This window comes from Pempheris klunzingeri, chromosome 4 (genome assembly GCF_042242105.1).
Source record: "Pempheris klunzingeri isolate RE-2024b chromosome 4, fPemKlu1.hap1, whole genome shotgun sequence".
Lineage (NCBI taxonomy): Eukaryota > Metazoa > Chordata > Actinopteri > Acropomatiformes > Pempheridae > Pempheris > Pempheris klunzingeri.
This window is the reverse complement of record NC_092015.1, coordinates 6,660,815-6,681,450: the sequence shown is the minus strand read 5'-3', so window position 1 is coordinate 6,681,450 and position 20,636 is coordinate 6,660,815. Positions and strand designations below refer to the sequence as shown.

Below are 20,636 nucleotides of genomic sequence, written 5' to 3'. Positions count from 1 at the left end.
TTAAGGAAGATGACAGAGGAAAGGGGAAGTTAATTTACTCGGGACATTTGGTTAAATTCAGTTATTCAGCAGGAGTACTTTTGTTCTGGCAAATCCAGTTCAAAGGAGGCTTTACATTTATGTATCTGACACACTAATGGGGATGAATTTATGGCTAAACCTGCAAGTTTCAAACAGCGCTGTCCTTTAATCTCGGCAAGTAATACTTGTTTAGAGCATTCTCCTCTGAAGTAGTCTCGCTGGTAAAACCAAAAACATGTACAGACTCAGAGTTTGAAAGAATCCTCTCATCAGATTCAAAACCAAAGATCCCTTCCCCCATCAAACTGTTGTCTCAGAAATCACTGCTACCACAACCTGCATCCACCCCCCTTTTGTCTTAACAGTTGTCTGTGGCTCACGTATACCTCCACTTAACAGCTGTTTAAGGACTTCAAAGGCTGACAATGAGGAGCTAAAGAGCCGTGAGCAGGATGTGGTCTGATAGCACCTCAGCTGTGACGCTGGACAAGCAGATTGCTGGCATTGATGATAGAGATGAAAGAATTTTGGCAGAAAATGACACCACAAAATCTTGTATCTTTAGCAAGTGTGAAAAAGGGGGAAAAACTGACAACCGTTGCCCTCAGTATTGCATCTAACGGCATCGATTTATAAGTGAGATCTGCTTTCATCTGGGTCTCGTCTAATTTATATTGTAGTTTACACACCTGGTACAGTTGGTGCATACTAACCAGGACTCATAGTGAAAAGAATAAATCGCTTATTTTGCCAAGCAACATGGGTAGAATGTGAGGGAATATCTGTACTTAAAATAAATCTTGGTACATTGAATTTTTACTAGTTGCCCTTCAAGCTTTTCATAAAGCTCTCTTAAACCTGTGGAGTGGACAAAAGATTTGTTGATCCAACAAAACTTGCAGCATCTGTTGTACACAAACCCCCATGCAGCTTAAACACCAGCAGAAACGGTGACCTCCGCACACAGTGTTGCTCTAGAGAAAACACAGGCTGAGGCAAAGGTGCCACCAGGCTAAACAACACCAGCTGCTGCTCAGCAACAGGCTCCAAAATCACTGCATGCAGATATATTGCAAAGAATATGGCTCACTTTTGAAATGACACACCTAGGGCATTGATACATGCATCTTTTTTTAATTACTTTTAATAATTCTGGTTTATCTTTTGCAATCCTTACTGAGGACAAACACAGCAGCGCCACCTTACATTGACCCATGTGTAGTAAATTCGGATGAGGATGCAGACGTAGCCACAGTGCAGCATCATTAGAAGCCAGTGTTCAAAAATGAACAATGAATTCGGTCACTGTGTTTAAAGAAGTATTCAGTCCTGGAAAGATGGTCTTTAAGTTGGCTATGCAGTTGAAAGGCAAAAATATTTTTGAATGTGATGCTACATGGACAGAGAAAACAAAAAAAGGGCAGTAGTATTCGCTTTTGCAACAAACAACCAGAATACAAATAACCTCACGTATTGTCGTTACTTACACGTGGGATAAAACACAGTATGCATTTCAAGCTCCTTGTGTGAAGAATTCACACCACCAAAGCCAGTTTCTGTATATCGGGACAGTGGGGAAAAACAAAAAACAAAAACCCTTTGGTCGCAATGGTGTCTTCACCCAAAAGAAATTGGCTTCTGTGGAATTTGCTGCAGAACATCAACTTCACTTCTGTTTCTATCAGTGCACATTTACCCCAGTTGTCCCTGCCACCATCCTCACAGGCTGGCTGTGTCAGCTGTGGCCACCTCTTGCTCCTCCATACGCTGTAATTCCTCTGCACTGTATTCGGGCTCATAAGCAGCCCTGAATGTATGATTCCAGTATTAAGCAATTACACCTCTCTCAATCCAACTGTCCGTTGAGGTGGGCGTGCATACAGAAATGTGGAGGTACAACCTGTAGTTCCACCCTGGAGTCAGCAAGTTAGAGAGTATACTACATACATTGTAATGATACTAATCAAGATGAAAATCGGCATGTACACATTTTTAGCCTGTATATTGTGGTACTCAAAACTTTTATTAAAAGAGAATTGTTTGATGGAAGCAAACAGAGCAAATGTGTTCTCATATACAGTATAAGGTCAGGGCTTTCTGTGAAAAAGAAATGTGTTCAAATCAATTGGACCCGATTGTTGTCTGGTCCTGATTCTCCAGGCATCATTACATTAAACCTAGACTCTGTAACCCTGCCATCTTGGGACACTAAACCTTACTTGGCTGCTGAGAGTGGATCAAATAACAACCATGTCAGTTACGAATAAAGTAAATGAGGGCAATAAGTCACTTAACTCACCCATCATATTAGCTGTCACAAAAGACCGATGTCCTGCTTTTAAGGTCAGTGTGCTACATTCAAAGACAAAAAGCGTCTGTTTGACTTTGAATTTCGAGCACTGAGGCAGACTGTTATGCAAACTGCCAATCTACCCACAGCAGCTTCCTGTACCTGTGCTTGCTGCTGGCTTGCCAGGTCTCACACCAGCTGTAATGTCAGCCATTATTCTGCTTGATATGTGCTGGCATCCTTCTAAAGGCTGCTCCCCTACATTAACAAAGTCCCTCAACACAAGACCACATGAGCCTCTTATGAAGGGGTCAGACAGGTTACGCACAGCAGCAGCATTAGCGGCCTTCCTCTGAAACATGAAATCAGTTCTGCAGCAAATGAAATCACTGGGAGGTTGGGCTTCTTCATGTCTGTTTTTGTTGTTGCTAAAATATGTTCAAATGCATTTTTTGCAATAATACTTACTTGCTACATCATTGCAACTGATGGCTGGAGTTGCTGTTAAAAGAAGCGACTGCAGTAGCATCATTCAGACCAATATTGCTTAACCTGTTTAGTTTTTCCAGTTGTATTTTCAACAGATACATTTTGAATAAGGCTGTCTTGATGAGGTTGACTTGAGGAGCCAAACACTGGCTAGCCCATTGCTTCATGGTACATTTTGTGCCACGGCTTGGCACAAAGCTATTCCAAGAGTTTGTGGCTTTCATTATCACTGAAAGACCCCCTTTCCAGCTGTCTGCTATTCAGGGTTTCTAGGGCTACAGATCCAAGTCAGAAAAATACTCTTGGCTACATGACAGCGGTATATAGTTTTCAGTTGAGCTATTAAATGAAGACTGGAGGAAGTGCTTGTTCTGTCCATCAACATCTGAAATAAATGCTACTCTTGGACGGATGTTTCTCACCGATGTGAGACATTTTGAAAGAGCAAGCTTTGTTGATGCTACATTGCAGAATCTTAAATACAGATGAGCACACTCGGGAGCAGAAAATGAGTCACGGGACAGAACAGAAGATTGCTGTTTGGTACTTCCATTTTGCTTAGAAGCATATGACTCTATCAGTGGGGAAATGAGAGCTGTCTTTCAGTGGTACACCCCCCCACCCACCCCCCACCCCCCACTCCCCTCCTCCTCCTTCATACAACTACCTGTGTTATTATCTCAAGAGACTGCAGTGTTCAGATTACAGGGTTTTGTGTTTGAGCTTGTAACTAGTCAGTCCCAGTGCATTCTTGCCTTTCACCAGTGTAGTTGGGTTAGATGATGGGAATGTGTATGCAAGAGTTAGAGCAACATATAGAGTCAAAATCACATTGTGTACAAATTAAGGTCAGTTTCTTGTCACACTGTCTGATTTTCAGTGCATTATGAGCTCCATGCAGAAAAGAATAAAACACCAATACGCCAGGCAAATCTGATGATACCAGAAATGAAATGGCTTCAGGAGTACAGCAGTGTGTGACCAGGTGTTTCTACACTGTCAATAGGTTCTACCTTGTTTTGAAAGACCCTAATATTATAATTATATTTTGGCCTTGGGGCAAGAATTTTCACTGGTTACTCAAATGATACAAGCAACTTGACATTTTTGTCCATGTGGATCTAAAGAAGAGGAACAGGTGGGGATTAGGACAGTTTTCCCTTGTTCCTGTTCAAACAGGCCCAAGTATTTGTCAAACATAAGGCAGGCTTTTAAGTGGTCTTTAATAACAAAAGGACCTTAAATCTTCCTGTCACATATTTCAGGGATGACAAAATCCCACGCCACATGGAATGGCAATATGAACACGACTCTCCCAAAATGGTGTCAGATATCATCAGCGTTGTTGTGAAAAAGAGCGGCCCTGACATAAATCAGAATGTGTGACATTTATTTTCCAGCAGTGTCATGCAAATGTTCAAGATGAGATCTAGTAGAGTATTTTGCGAGGTCTCTCTTACAATAAATCCAGATTTCGTGAAGAAATATTAGCTTGGCTCCTATATAACTTCACATGCCTACATCTGACAGGTGATAGATTAAATGACGAATCTGCAAAACTTTGACTAAAAACTGGTATTTCACTTCAAGGAGTGAAACAGACGATGGTAGAAGAGGAAAAAAGAACAATTTGACACATCTTGGATTGTGTGAATTAATATTTTCTTTGTAACGCACACTGGATAGTGAAAACAAAATGGCACTGCTATATTCTAATTGTCTTTACATGACAACTGCATTTCATGGATTGCATGCTTGCACATCAGCTGCTATCTTAGAAGCAGCATGATGTTTTTCATACACTGACTGTTTACAACTTCTCAAAGTGCTGTTAGCTGTGGTGAAATTTGTGTTTTTCCCAGAAGCCGCTGTGTTGCTAATCTTGAGTCACAATAAAGCCATTCTTCTTTGTGATCTGTGGGTGGCTGGAATCTCCTGTGGTCATGTATTTCATTAAGATCTTGTGTAACGAATGAATCCTCTCAGACTTCTGCTGTCCTGGGCTCCTGTGCATCCTGTTGAAAATGACCCATTTACTTGGGTCCTCACTTTATCACACTGCCACATTACTGGTAACATTTTCCAGTTTAATTGTTGATTTTAATGTATTGTTAATTTGTGTATCTAGGATGATAGTAACGATACAAGACAGACAGGGTCTCCGACTTACTAATGTGGAAGGTATTTCTAGAGGATCCCACTGGCTGTTCCTGGGGATTTGGTCGGCTTGAACATCTCTTCCAGCATTTCTTGCTCATGTATTAATAAAGAGCTGATGACTGATTCTGTGCAAATGCAGCATTGCAGCCTTGGAGAATATGGTGTTGGGAATTGAGGCCATTTTACCAAGGTATTCAGATGTTCTGGCAACTCTCATTCAGTATTTTGAAACTTGGAACATGCATGCTTATTCATTTTTACATTTTCATCTTCTCCAGGTCAGCCTCTTAACTCTGTAATAACTCTGGGTAATCAGTGTGCCTTTATCTCTTTGAAAGAGGAAAAAGTAGCTTGCTGAATCATCGTGGATCCTACTGCTCTCTTTTTGTAAGCTCCAATTAATAATGGTCTTGTGGCAGATTGAACAAGGAGCTGTTTGTGCCTTTAAGATTTAAATCTCTCCCCATGAATGGTTTAATGGTTGCCGAGTGGACTTGCCCATATTGAACCGCTAATTTGACTTTGTTTTCATGTGAGTTATGTATACACAATTGTGTTTCTCTCCTAATCACATTTGAGCTTTCTCAGAAAGGCTGCTGCCTTTTTTAATCTAAATGGTATTACTCATGTGGAAAAAGGACTATGTATAGTCAGAGTAATAGGTTTTGTTAGGCTCTTTAATTCAATAGCACAGTATTGCGTAATTGTCTACATTAAATATTTTGATCATTTTGTATTTGAGCAGCATATTTCAGGCCTAAACAAATGAGGTTGTGCGGTTAAATCCCAGGTCACGGCACAGTGTGTTGCCTTTACTGTACTAACATTTTCTGCAGTTTGAGCCCTTCATCTCTGTTTGAAATGGTCTAAGTTCTGGCCAATTTCACATCATATTAACATTGAAACCACTGAGAACATTTGCAAATCCAAACAGTAACATATTAAAGCACCCTGTAAATAGTCGATATTTCATCCATAACTGCCTTATTGACCTTTCAAAAAGATTCTTGTAGGGCTTTATTTGAATGTATTTACAGTTTTATGAAATGCTCACTGATCGCACAGTGGACATTTTGTTTCTCTCCAGGGATGACATCTGCAGGACCATTAACCTTTCACCTTACACATATGGAAAAAAATACATGTTGGTGTGTGGGAAAGAGTACAAACAAGCCCAGATGTAGCCCCTGGTGTAATGGCTGTGCTAACATTTTGTAAGCATGTTTTTGTCCCACAATGAATCTCCTTTCCTCTATAATTAGTCCAGTGACATTTCATAGTTGTGTCCTTCCTCCCCTTTCTTTTCTGTTCTATTCTTCTATCGAATAGGATTGAGTGAAACAGGAAATGCAGTGTGCATTGCAGTGGCAGTGAGGGATGATGAGTGGGCAGAATGAAGAGGGGAAAGGGGGCAACATAAGGTAGAGAAATGGGGTCAGTTTCAGTTTACGTAACGCCCCCCTTCACTGTAAGCCTGAGTGCATGCAGCAGCAGCAGCAGCAGAGGGTTGGGCTCCCAATCATCTGCGTCAGCTATGCACGCAAAAATACTGCACCCCCCAAAGGGTCTGTCCTGAAAGGAGGGGAGCGCACATCAGGAGGAACAACAGCCGCAATGTGATTACTTAATCTTCTGTCCCATCTGTTGATGGTCCCAGGCATGGAACAGGACCTTTTTTTGGAGCAGACTGTCCAGCCTAAAGGCAGTTAGATGGAGTCCAAATGTGCATCATTTTGAAAAGCTATGTCCCCCCCCCCCTCTACTCCCAATTCCCCATCCTCTCTTATGCAGGACGTAGATAGTGCTTGAGAGCGGATGACAACAACAACGCTACATGGATGGTTCACTTGAGCTCTGAATAACTCCTGCTCACTCAGGCTGTCACAGTGCTCGTAGTGTCATTACATCCCCTCCACTTCACACACCCCCTGTGCATGTCTAAAAGGGCTGAGTGGATCACTTCCTGTGTCAAAATGAAGGCAGTGTTTACGGAGCTGGCTCGACCAAAACTGGATCTTTTTTTTTTGCTGTAAAATGAGTGAAGAAGCAACTCAGTGAGCCAGAATCAAGTTATATTTGCTCCACTGTTATGGTTTACTTATTTCTGCTCCTTGACTTCTTTTTCTGATGAGCATCATCATCATTTTTTTTGGGGGGGGGGGTGTCATTTATGTTACTGTGCAATTTCCTACACAGACTTAGTAGTTGATATGCAAATTATAATGCGGTACAAAACAGTTAGAAAATACATGGCTACTTTTTGATCATTGAAGCAAAGTATGGCATATAGCATTTACTGTCATACACTCTTGAGCCAGTAATCATTCAGTGATCTTTTTTTCCTCAGTATCAGAGAAGTAGTTTATTAAATCCTAATCTGAATTTAAGTTGATGAATGCTCCAATCTGCTTTGATTTAACTGATCATCTCTGTATCTTGCTCATGTGTTGAATGAATTATGAATTATGCTATGTGAGAAACAAGAACAATCCTGACTTTATGTGAAGTGTAAGACAAAGCTAAAAGACCACAATGGACATATTAAAATCACAGTGTTTACATTTCCATCTCTAGCAGCAGATTTCTTTAAACGCAAGCCAATATGCTTATTGTTAAGTATAACAACTGAGATCATTTGAAGCACATATGGCACAAAGTTGATGTGATTTCTCATCAGCATATCTGTTTTCAGAGTTGTGTGGATTGTACCAGCAGCTGAAGGACCAGACTGTCTGAAGATCCAGTGACAAACAAAATGCCAGAAAAATCACAACAATACTGCAGGTGGGCTAACATTCAGACACGCTTCTGTCATTTGACATCTGACACATTCTTGTTATAAATGAAAAAAGTATATATGTATTTTATGTTTCGTGTTGTTTTGGAGTTTGATTAAGCTATATGCCCTCTTCCATTCAGCCTCTAAATCATGGGAAATGTCGAGAGCCAAAATGGGGACCATGCCCTCTACGGTAATGAACATGGCTATTTGTCCCGTAAGCACATGTCTCGGTCTCTCCGCATCTCCAACAAGCAGTCCAGACGCTCTCGACATGCTTCATCAGGGAAAATAGAGCACAGGAACTCTGAGACGAGCACACGCTCAAGTAGCACCCCCAGTATCCCACAATCCCTGGCTGACAATGGACTGGAGCCCTTCAATGAGACAAATATACTCCCAGACTTTGGAAGCCCCATTTGGGTGGACCGTGTGGCCATGAACCTGCGGCCTGTGTCCTTCCACAATGACCTGGCTAATCCCTCTGTGCACATGAATACGATGCACATAACCCTACCTGGGCCCACTGCAGAGGAGGCACAGGATGAAGATGTGTACATGGGCGAGGTGAAGTACCTCCAGAAAACTCAGGACGGCTCAAGGGAGACCATCAGCTTCAAGAAGAAGAGGTCTAAGTCTGCAGACATGTGGCGAGACGACAGCCTGGAGTTCTCCCTGTCTGACCTCAGCCAAGAGCACCTGACCAGCACAGAGGAGATCATAGATTCGACCAACGAGAGGGGCTTCACTGACTGCGGAGGTCACCTGCAGTCCAGCCCAACAGACTCTGCAGACAGGGCAAACTCCCTCGATGAACTATATAGTCAGAAGAACCCTGCCCGTCAACAACCGCAACGCCGCTATGCCAAGTGGCATGACGGCAACAGGGCTATCGGGGAGGGAGAGGGTGACAAGATGCTCTCTCCATCAGAGGAGGATGGGAACACCTATGGTGCATACACCCTCCCCTGCAGGCGTTCCCACTGCCTGTCTGAAGGCCTGAGCAGCCACCAAACTGCCATGTGTGCTAGTATGCAGGGAAGGAGGGCACAGACTATACAGGTAAGATGTAGAGCAATTTCACACATGTTTTTACACCACTAATTTGTCTCAGATAATCTGTTAAACTGTGGTATTCATAGAAAATATTTCCTCCCTCCATGAAAATGTTGACAATGTATTTGTGTCTGTTTTATACTGACAGTTAGTGAAATGTCAGGGACATGAACTGTTGAAGCCGTGTCATGGCTCCTTTTATGCTCCCTGGACAGAGTATGAAAAGCTGTGCAGAATCTTAATGTAGTGTGGTGGCATCACCAATGAGACAGCTCCCCTCATTCACCCCCCCCCCCATTGTTTCAGAGCATTTCCTCTGCTGCATTCACCTCACAGATAATAAGCTAGTGAAACAGATTAAGTGTAAAAAGAAAGCTCATGTCAGGGGGGTGATGTGTCGTTTCTTGGTGAAACTGTTGTTTTCCCTGAGAGGAGACTAGGATGATGGGGGTGAGGGGGGGGGCAGTTGAGCTTAAAGTCACTCCCCATTTGAAATGCCTCAGTCTTTTGTTATGATAATGAGGGGAGGCCTGTGGAGGAGTGTAACAGTAAAACGTGTATGGTGGCCCTGTCACTGCGGGGCACCGTCAGCCCTACTGAATGGGGCTCTGGAGCGCATGATTGGGTCATGTGACCAGATGGAGATACCGAGCTCGGTGTAACCCCCTTCATCTCCCAGGATCCTTTGGCCATGTGGGTAGGACAGGGCAGACCCTGCGGTGCCACAGGAACGGCAGGCTGTACTCAGAAAACAGCAGACGCTTTTCTGAGAATAATTAATTTTGAGCAGAACCTCAGAATGAAGCAATCCATGGACTCTCCTCAGGCCTCTGTAGGCAGTTTTTGCCACATGTTTACTTAAGAAGAATGGCTCTATCCTGTTTCTACATGGACAGATCAGTTGTCAGACAGGGTAGGAGTTGTTGACTGGCTTCCTTCTTCGCGATGAAGAAAATGTGGGTGCCATACCGTCTCACCTGTCTTGTGCTTCTGCCATGACACAGGATGTCACAGCTGGGGAGGGCAGCGAGTATGAGGACAGTGGCATCGACGGGGTGACAGCGGAGGCAGAACACCAATCCCGACGTTACAAGACCATGTCAGCCTCCTTCTCCGTGTGCTCGGCGGCCGGCAGGAGCATGTTCGCTGGCAGCGACAGTGGCAGCAGCAGTGGCGGTGGGGCTAGCGAGTGTGTACAGGGTGTGTACGAGAACTTTCGTCAGGAACTGGAGATGAGCTCCTGCCAGACGGAGAGCTTGGAGGAGGCGGGGTCTGCCCTGAGTGACGAGCAGAGCACTATGAGCTCCGCCTATCAGTCTGACCCATTGCTCAGCATTGCTCAGGGGATGGTGCGCAAAGCTGGCAGGCTTGCTGTCAAGAACTTCCTCGTACATAAGAAGAACAAGAAAGTGGAATCGGCCACAAGACGCAAGTGGAAGAGTTACTGGGTTTCCCTGAAAGGTTTGTTATGCCCTCAGTGTGTCAATAACATTTACTTCTCATTCCATATTCTCTGTATCAATACTGCACACTCAGATACTAAACATTATCTACAGGACGCTGTGCTGACACACAGTGACTTATGCAGAAATATATAATCTAATCTACCTTCAGCTAAGATCAGTATACCGAGCTTTAATTCAAGCATGACGTAGACCTCATTATTGAATTTTACGCCACTTAACTGAGCTTGAAATCAAATCAGTACTCTAATGATGCCTCGCTCACTGATAAGTCAGCCATGCTGCACTTCTTAATGTTGGCCACTGGAGAGCAGAATTAAATAGCTTTTTAACAAAAATCATGAGTATCATTGTTTATTCTTCCTAAGAGATTGGGGCCAGCAAGCATCTGTGTTGTCAGGTAATAAATAGATTGTTGTGGTTTTCCAGGTTGCACTCTGTTCTTCTATGAGACTGATGGCCGTTCAGGGATTGACAACAACAGTATTCCCAAGCATGCCGTCTGGGTAGAGAACAGTATTGTCCAGGCCGTACCAGAGCATCCCAAAAAGGACTTTGTGTTCTGTCTCAGCAATTCCCTTGGAGATGCTTTTCTGTTTCAGGTAAGAGAATGCTCAAATGTCATCTGGTGTGTGAATATGTGCAAATCTTCCCATGGGCAAGCATTACTGTGACCTATATGTACTCTGACTTTAAAAGAGCATAAAAGGAAATAAAACAGAGTTTCTATTATAATTAGCAGAGTAAAAACACCGTAATGAACTTTTTATTTTGAATACCAAGGAAATGGTTCGTCGTTTAACCTCTGACCTTTTGCTCTCTGTCCCCACGCAGACCTGCAGCCAGACAGAGCTTGAGAACTGGATCACAGCCATCCACTCAGCATGTGCCACTGCCGTCGCCCGCCAGCACCACAGAGAGGACACGGTGCGCCTGCTCCGCGCTGAGATCAAGAAGCTGGAGCAGAAGATAGACATGGACGAGAAGATGAAGAAGATGGGAGACATGCAGCTGTCTGCCGTCACCGACACCAAGAAGAGGAAGACTATATTGGATCAAGTAGGATTTTATTCTCTTTTGTTGCTTGTCAGGAAGTTTTTATGGGATTTTGAGGATTATTATCCTATCCTATTATCCTGCCCAGACATTAAATTTGACCAGTCAAATACTTTACCTGTGTTTGTATAAGTTCAAATACGGCTTGCACTGGAACTATTTTTCTCCACAGCAGTCCCAGTCTAGTTGAAAACAATCTATTTGTCTATCTCTCTGAAACTTTTCTGAGCTGATAAGCAATTTAACAAGTCAAGGAGGGATTGAGAAAAGGTCATGAACAGTCTTTGTCTTGATTTAGTAAAGTTGCAAGAAAAACTTGTGGAGTACTTCATCAAAACAAGAGCTCTTGCCATCAACCTCCTGCTGCTGCTCTTTCTCACTGTTAAACTTCAAAGAGTAGGTGATCTGCTGCAGGATGAACATCCGCTTCACTTATGAAGCAAAGTTTTATCGTCCTCAAGATGTTTTTCACTCATATTTCCCCGTGGCTATAGTGACAATAACAATTCTTATTTTCAGAACCCATTGAAAATATGTATTGTTTGCTTAATTACAGGTATCACATGTAAGTATTTCATTACCAGAATCCTCAGGTTGTCCTGATGGAAGAAACAGGAGATGGACAGGGAAACAGTGAGACGTATGAGGGTGTCAAATAACAGATCTAAGAAGTGTCATCCGCTAGAGGCTGCTAATGCTACACACCTATCAGCTACCAGATCAGCCTTTTGTGAGTTTTAACATGCGATGCAGTTGGCACTAGCTGATAGCCTGCCATTCTCTCAATTAATTGCAAAGCTCATATTGTCTTTAATAGGTCTGTTTACAGAGAAGGGAGATCAAATGGCCTTTGTTTGGTCAGTTAGGTAGTGACTGGTTGGAGCGGTTCTGTTTGGCAGTGTCAGGTTTCACATTGTGCAGAGCTGAATGGATATAGGCCTGCTCCTTAGAAAGCTGAAGCGCTCCCAGCCTCTATCTGCCAGTGGAATGTGCAGTATTGTTTCTTTCTCGTCTCTGGGCTACTTGGCAGTGATACAGAGCCCTCCGCCATGGCGTTAGCCGCCTCTTCCAAACACCAGTGCAGGACCGTGACTGGGAGGGGACGGCCGAGTGAATAATCACAATGTCCTGCTCTACTGGCCTAGTAAACATCAAACCATTAGGAACAGAGAGCGTAGGTTGGCAACACTTTGAGAAAACTTGTAACAGAGCCTCTGGAGAGAGAGGAGAGGAGAGGAGAGGAGCGAGGAGATGCTCCATCTTGGTCTGAAGTTGACAAACAAGAGAGCTGTGAACAACTAACTGGATGTTATTCTGTCCCTGTCCCTCTGCAGATCTTCCTGTGGGAGCAGAACCTGGAGCAGTTTCACATGGATTTATTCCGCTTCAGGTGCTACCTGGCCAGCCTGCAGGGAGGAGAGCTGCCCAACCCCAAACGCCTCCTGGCCTTTGCCTCTCGCCCCACCAAGCTGGCAATGGGCCGACTGGGTATATTCTCTGTCTCTTCCTTCCATGCACTGGTAAATATTACCCTCTTTTTTTTTTTTTTTTTTTTTCTGTGTGTTTTATGAATGCCCTTATTTGATCTGGTTTTATGATCATCATGATACTCATATGTTAGGTTTACATACATTAAGATGGAGCCTTCACAAATGTGACTTAACCGGTAAATATTTTAGGCCCCATTTTGGCTAATGTCTTACTCGTGTGTTCCTCAGCAACTCAAATTGTAGCAAGGATCAACCATGTAACCTTCCAGTTTTAGGTTGATCTCTCTTCACACTACAGTATGCTGCTCTTATATTTATAAGGCCCTTGGATTGTAAGACGAGCAAAATTCTGCATCTCCCTCAAAATACACATTGTCATCACCGAGTACACCTGGTGACTCTCCTGGCAGGGCAATTGATTCCAGAAAAGAAAACTTGTAGAGTCAAACGATGTACTCCCATGATGACTGCTATTTTGGAGCCTGGGTCTCACACAGGGCACTTGTTTGGGAGGTTTTGGTTCAGTTTTGGCCTCCCACTGCTGTACTAAGGTTATGCACTCCACAGCTAAAAGCACTTGGTAGTAGAGGAACACATCTATTTGAGTTTCAGAGACATGTTTGCAGTGAGGTTCTGTTATCCCTCAGCACCAATGTAGTGCTGAAGCAGGTGGGTGTTTGAGCTGAAGGATAGCAGGGTGGGACATCTAACAAAAGATACTATCGAACACCTCTCCTTTTTTTTTTTTTACATCTTTCCTACTGTTTCAGTCATCTCTAATTTGCCGTTTTCTCTATTTCCATGAATACCTACATCAGCACTATGTCCAAAAAGGGCTAAGAAAAGTTGACAGAACAAAAAAAGACAGAATGAGTGCCTAGGTTAAGTTCAGAACATGCTTACTATTGCTTCTTTTCAAATGAGTCGCCTAGAAATGCCAGGTCGTGTAAAAATCAGCATGTGCCCAGTCCTCATGTGTGGAACGCTCTATGTTAACTATTTATCATACAGGGGCCAATGTGACCGCTTTTCCTCATTTTCTGTAATCACATAAGTTGGTTAAGAGGTTACAGCCAGGACCTGGTGAAATGCTTCTTGACCCACATTTCTTTTTGCACGTTTGTTTCAACAAATTCTAGCAAAATGTGATGGGAGATGAGGTCAAACAGATTATCTATGGCTGATTTGGTATGTGGTATGGTATTTGGTAGCCCTGAGTGAGTCGTTGTGTTTTTGCAGGTGGCAGCTCGCACAGAGAACGGAGTGAGACGGCGAACGCAGGCCATGTCCCGTTCCTGCAGCAAGCGCAAGAGCAGGTTCTCCTCTCTCTGGGGTCTGGACACTACCTCAAAGAAAAAAACAAAAGCCCACCCCAGTATCAACCAGGTCCGTGAGGTTTTCACAGTTAGTTTCAAGTTTCAAAGCGATCGCGAGAACTGCCTTGGCCATAAAACGATTTCTTTTTGCCTTTTCCTCAAGCACTTATCCTCCCTACATCTGCTTGAGTTATGACCACTTGACCTTCTTTTTGTCCTAGCAGGTCTTTGCTGATGGCGAAGAGCCAGTGAAAAAGCCTCTAGATGGCATATATGTTGATCCTGCCAAGGAACACTCAGTAAGGAGGAAAAATTCTCTGTTTGCATGAATTTAACAGTGACGTATAGGTCAAACATGAGTGGGAATTAGATCTGTAGCCAACACTGACGTCAATGTAATATTAGCTCTCTCTGTACCTTGAGGAGCCTGCAGAGCAGAGGCTCAAAGGTGACAACCACAACGGCTACTTAAGCACATTGGAGATTGTATTTGTATTGTATTTTTCTTTCATTCCTTTTAAGCAAATCTACAGTAATCTACTAAGACCTTTAAAAAAAAATCACATCTGCTACCTCTGGTGTATTTGACGATAGCTATTTAGATGGGAGATAATGGTGAGAGTTTACTTTTGGGATTTGTTAAAATATTCTAGAGGGATTTTATCACCCATTTTAATCAAACCAACTTTGACTAATTAATTTGTGCAAAAGTAGCAGACTGAAAAAGCCTGTTTAATGTGTCTGTTCAAAGAAAAGCGAGGATGGAACTGCGAAAAGCCTTCCACGGCCTAGCACAGAAAGTGACATCTGGGTCCCTGACCACCTCACCCCCTCCTGGGTGTGTCTGCCAAATGACCAGCCGGTGCTAACCATCATCCAGCCAGGAGAGTCGGCACTGTGTGTTCTGGAAACCATCTGCAAGGTAACAGCAGTTTCAAATGACCTGAACTGACCTACAGTTCACGTTCCACTAAGTGATGGTTGCATGACTAAGATGTAAAGACGCTAGGAAATGTTTGCAGATGACTGAAATGTAAGCCACCGTCTGGCATTTCAAAGCATCATTTATCAGCACAAACACAAGTCTGGCTCGCAGAGTCAGAAAGATGAGGAAAAAGAGTGACGTTCAAAGATCTCATAGTAATATGACTGTTGCCGGGAAAAACTGCTGAATAGCTTTGTTAATTTTTATCTCTAAAATTGGTCACTGAGAAGCTGATGTCAAGTTCATGGTATCCAACAAACAATCCGATTTTTATAACCAATCGTTATTGCCCTCATCCCACAGGCTCACCAGCTCGATCCCACCAAACACTACTTGCGACTGAAATTCCTTATTGAAAACCAAGTGCAATTCTACATTCCCAAACCAGAAGAGGATGTTTGTGACTTGGTATGTACCTACCTGCTTGAGCATGACCTTATCTTACATTAGTAATTGCACTAGAATGAGTGAAGAATCACAATATGGAGGAAAACAACAGAGCATCCTTTATGAATTATTAATAAGTTTTGTGTTTTTATCCTTTCAATTTTCTCGTTTTCTCCTGAGAACTGCCTCCCTTTGAGAACCAGGCACCAAAACTTAAATCTATTCATGGAGAGGCTTGATAAACAATATCTGTAGTGACTTTTGTATTTGCATCATGTAATCATGACACGTCATGGGCCACCGTTGATAAAGACTCTGTTAGAGCTGCTTTGTCTTAGAATACAGAAAATTAAGGCTCTCTTTCCATGCTGTCAGAAAACCACCCACCAGAATATGAATAAAATAGGCCGTTGTTTCATGATTTATATAATAACATCTTTTTGTTCTTCACAGCTGTACAAAGAAATTGAGCTCTGCTCCAAAATAACAAAAGTAATCCAGTTTGACAGAGATGAATCCTGCATGATTGGTTACGGTAGGAACCATTTAAATGATCCTTTGTAATTTAGATTGATGGTTATAACATGTTGTTTTCACTTAAGATGCTGTGATGAAGTCGGTGTCAAAGATTTCATATGTGGTGCTGTTGTTTTGAACATAATTGCTTTTCTTTGACCTACACACGACCTCTTTTTTTTTTTTTCCAGACCATTCTCATTTGTACTGCACAAATCCCTCTGATGTGTTTTTATATAAGAGTCCCCCTTTTCTCTCTCTCTCTCCTCGCCTCTCTGCCTCTCCTTTTCCTCCTCCAGGTTTCTCCATTTCAGTGGTGGAGGAGGACGGGGTACAGCAGCTCTACATCACCGATGTGAAGGCGGGTGGATTAGCCTTTGCCAAAGGTTCATTACTCTTCATTTCCATTAAATGAACTCCCGTCAAAAAGACTCAATCTGTGTCTGTGAACTGATCAGCCAGAGAAAAAAAGAAAAAGAATCTGGGGTGCATTCGCTGTTTCTCCGTTCTTTCTCATGTTTTCAAAATGCACAATTTTTCTCACACTGAGGTCGATAGAAATTTTTATTGTCTCTCTTTAGAAATACATTAGCGCATGTTTTTCAATAGGCAGGGAAGGTTTCCTAGAACACAGCAGTTCTCAAGGGCGTTGATTACTATAATCATAACCACATAGCCTCTCACTGGACTTTGTGAAGGACAATGCTGGATACGACACCTGCTTCACATTGGTACCGCTGCTACAGAGTTGGATTGCAGTGCTGAGTGATGTCAAAATATCATGCTGGAGTTGGTCATCGTGCAGGCAGAGCACATGCAGTGATTCTGTGCTGCAGAAAGTGAGATACCTGCAGCTGACACTTCACAAGGCATAGAGAACTGGGTCATGCTTATGGTCTGAAAGGCAAAAAAAAAGACAATGAATCTGTAACTGTTAGTGTCCAAAGTAGTATTTTCACTTTGTTTCGATTTCTTACAAGAACATCATCTTAATTAGGAGTTTGAGGGTCAGTTTATGTTACTCATATTTTGGAAACTGGATAATGTTTATTTAGTGCATGGGTACATGGCAGGCAGTAAATTGAATCAAAGCTGATGGTGTTCCCACTTTGCAGGTCTAAATGCAGGGGATGAAATACTTCAGCTGAACGGAAAAGACTCTCACAGTCTCAACTTCTCCGACATGAAGGCAGCATTTTCTCAAGCCTCGCTGGCTTTGACAGTCAACACCCTGCCTTCTGTGGAACGCCGTCAGCTCTGCTACCTGCCGCCACGCCGCTCGGATGCAGAGGAAGATCTCTACACGGACATCTTCTCCCAGAGCCAAGGTGAGATGCTCCGTCAAATACGGCCTGACATGCAAATCTTGCCCATCTTAAAATGTTGTTTCTCTTTCGCATTTAAAGCCATGATTGGCAATTTGGCATGGTGACAGATGTTAGTTACTGAAAAGTTCAACTTCAAAACTCCAGAAATCACGTACAGTGTATGAAAGCCATCAATTTCTTACAGTATGGTCATGACAGCTGAGACAGCTGGCCTGTAATCACTGTATACCAAAGGATGCCAAATGGACCAGAAGGGCAAATGCAGGCATTTCTCAAGCTTAGATTCCTCTTTTCTTGTGAGCAGAAAAGAAATCTTGCTAGTGTTCTTTGTGACACCAGTTTCATTTATGCAAACACGGTAAATCTACAGGGTCTTAATTAGAGAGGTTAGGAGGCTCTCAGCAGTGTGTTGCAGCCCTACTTAAGGTCTTGAATCTTAATAAAAATGACAAGGAAGGCAAGGGCAATATTTCTTAGGTACTTTGTAGAATATTTACTTTAAATGAGATTTTTTTTTCCACAAGCACCGTACAGTGTTTTCATGAAGCTCACACATGACTGTTTGGTCTGTTGCAGAGGAGATCCTGGACGACGGGGTGGGACTGCTGCTTGAGAGCTCAGGAGACAGCCTGGACGACGACTCTGAAATCTTCAGTGAGTTTGATGAGTGCAGAAAGGTAGGAGCCAAATTCCATTATTCATTTGTGGAATCTGATTGAATACCACTACCGAAAACATCTGACAGTGCATTCTTCATACGTTGTGCTCCTGTGCGTGTTTTTTGTCCTTGTCCTTCACAGCAGCCCTCCAGCTCTGTGTTATTATGAAAAGCACTTAAGGACTATTTGCTTCACCACAGTTTGAGGCACCATCTGCTACAGGCTCATTTGATCATATTTACTAAAGCAGAGCAGTGTCCAGACTCCCAGGTGTTAACCCCATACTTCTCCATACAAATCTGCATCATCTGTCTTCCTTTCATGACACACGGCTGTTTTTAATTGTAAAATCAAGGGACTTAAAAATGAATATGTGCCTACATTGCTGAATGAAGTGTATCTTGTGCATTAGAGACTCGAGGCAGGGTGAAGTACTTGCTGAGGCTGTAACTGCTAAGCGATGGATGAGTCTTTGATGAAGCTTGCATTCTAATTGCTTGATTATGTGTGGTGATTAGGATCAAGTAGTGAGTGGAGGTGTATTCATTTTAACTCTAATTTAACATCCAGACACAGATTACAGAGAAAGAAATCACAGAGCAGGATTGGCAAAACAAGCAAATCAAAAAAAACCCTCAAACACTTTTTACTGTTGTACTATAGAAGTGCTTTGGATAACAGGATGACTAATTCTTCTTATGCTGAGCAAAAAGTGACCCTGTGAAGTGAGAGAATTTAAAATTAATTTTTTTAAATTGGACTGAGGCAGTGGTATCTTCTTTCTGCAAGTAGATGACTTCAAAGGACAACTGGACTGGACCAAATTGCGTAATAATAATACTATGGATATTAGCAGAATAAAGATGGATTTAGGATATAGGAGCAAAATAAGGGAAGGAAATCTGAAGCATTCCACCATAGTGGTAGTTTAGGTGTTTTTTTGTCCTATTAAATTGAGCCTTTTGTCTTTAAAAAAGAAACTGTTGCTCTTCCTTTGTCTTTACGGCTAGATGTCTGTAGATAAATCATTCAGTTACCATCTTCCTTTTGTCTTTAAAATACATCAAATACTTTCAGTACTACAGAGTGCCTTTTACACTGATTCAAGTTCAGAAATGAGTGAAGATTTAAGTCATGAAACAGAGTAATGATGTCTGGAATTGCATCACAAGCTCACTAATGACAGCGCAAAATCATATAAATGTTTGAATTGATCCATTTTTTTTTTTGTCAGTGCCTGATGAGTGCCCTCCTTGTGTACACTGCTGCTAATTCCTGGTATTACTTGTTACAAATGTTCCTACAATCAGTGAAAACTTGCAGCAACATCAACAAGCTGCGAGCTGGTAGTGGCTGTAAAGTCAACTCTTGCAGAGATTTCTTCCCTCTTCTTTTCTTCCCTTTTATTTCAAAGTAAATGAAATTTACTGAAATTTAATTTTGCACATTCAAAGGGAGAAATGTTTTTTGTAATTGCACCAAAGATAGAGAAAACCATTGTATCCATTTCTATCCTGTCCATGTGCAATCTAGCCCCATTCCTTCTCTTTTACTTGTTCTGGGGTATTTGGTCACAGCCCCGTCCTTCCAAGGTGGGAATGCCATTATTCCACATTACTGGTGTAACGGTGGAGTCCATTTTTGTTTTGCCTCCTAAGCCAGCAGCAGAGGTAGCAACAGAGCTGAATCCTGTGTAAAAAGGGTGAACTGGCAGGACGGGATGCCAGTAAATGCCGTCACTGTTGCAAGTTATGCCCGTGACATCTCTTCCGGAAAGCCGGTATGCTCTCCAAAATCACAGACTGGGGCAGCAATTTTTTGCCCATGTTGTTTTGGTTCAGTGTGAAAAATCAAAGTCCGCTTAATGGCGAGTCTTCTTTGGAGTGACATTGTGTGATCTCTGTGTAAAAAGGGCTAGTTGTCAGGCTTTAGCGCCGGACATTCAGAGCTAGGACTTCTTCCCAAACTTACCATTTGGTTCCAACTTTCACCAGCTATAGCGAGAACTTCATCGCAGAAGAGTCAGTGACACCATTTTCTCCACTGGATGTAGACTTACAGACAAGCATGCATCGTAGTTGCAAGAATACTTTGTGTTCTGAAAGCTGGTCACAGTGGTAGTGTATAGCAAAGTAAATTTACAACGGTCTGGACATGTAAATCTGTGCCCTTTGTCAGGGTGTTGGGAAAATTACAAACTATGTAAGAGGACACGTCAGTCAAAAGTAAATCATGCGACAGCAAAACCTCCCACAGCAGTTGTTCCCCTATTCAGTCTCCTCTGCAGCATGCTCTGTTGCAGCTCCCCTCTCCCCATCACACTCCCCCTATTCCTGATATCCTGCATTTATATTCTACTGCGGCGTGGCTCACACAGCCAATCCTGTTCTACCGCAACCTTGAGGAGGAGACTCCTTCCCTCCTGCTTCTTTGCTCTCTCCCCAGTCTGGTGGATTATCAAGACTCATTTACAATGCTGCTGGAGTTGGCCAGATCTTCGCACTCACACTGTGTTCCTGAGTTTAGCCAGCCTGTAGAGAAGAGAGGGAGGGAGAGGGAGAGAAAACGGCAGAATATCAGTGACAGAACTATAGCAGACTCTGAGGGTGAAAAGAAGGGGAGTTGGGAGGCTGTAAGCACT

General features: G+C 42.8%; 1 protein-coding gene across 1 annotated transcript in view; it reads left to right on the top strand.

Annotated features, from left to right (window-relative positions):
• LOC139200120 (rho guanine nucleotide exchange factor TIAM1-like) overlaps window positions 1-20,636 on the top strand; it is a 44,392-nt gene that overhangs the window by 13,746 nt on the left and 10,010 nt on the right. Inside the window, exons 2-15 of the mRNA XM_070829353.1 lie at window positions 7,653-7,744; window positions 7,880-8,801; window positions 9,800-10,256; window positions 10,688-10,860; window positions 11,093-11,317; window positions 12,649-12,834; window positions 14,044-14,190; window positions 14,345-14,419; window positions 14,872-15,042; window positions 15,409-15,513; window positions 15,946-16,027; window positions 16,308-16,394; window positions 17,124-17,336; window positions 17,913-18,013. Of these exons, the coding sequence (XP_070685454.1) occupies window positions 7,890-8,801; window positions 9,800-10,256; window positions 10,688-10,860; window positions 11,093-11,317; window positions 12,649-12,834; window positions 14,044-14,190; window positions 14,345-14,419; window positions 14,872-15,042; window positions 15,409-15,513; window positions 15,946-16,027; window positions 16,308-16,394; window positions 17,124-17,336; window positions 17,913-18,013 (2,934 nt within the window). The 5' untranslated portion in view covers window positions 7,653-7,744; window positions 7,880-7,889. The remainder of the gene's footprint in view (window positions 1-7,652; window positions 7,745-7,879; window positions 8,802-9,799; window positions 10,257-10,687; window positions 10,861-11,092; window positions 11,318-12,648; window positions 12,835-14,043; window positions 14,191-14,344; window positions 14,420-14,871; window positions 15,043-15,408; window positions 15,514-15,945; window positions 16,028-16,307; window positions 16,395-17,123; window positions 17,337-17,912; window positions 18,014-20,636) is intronic.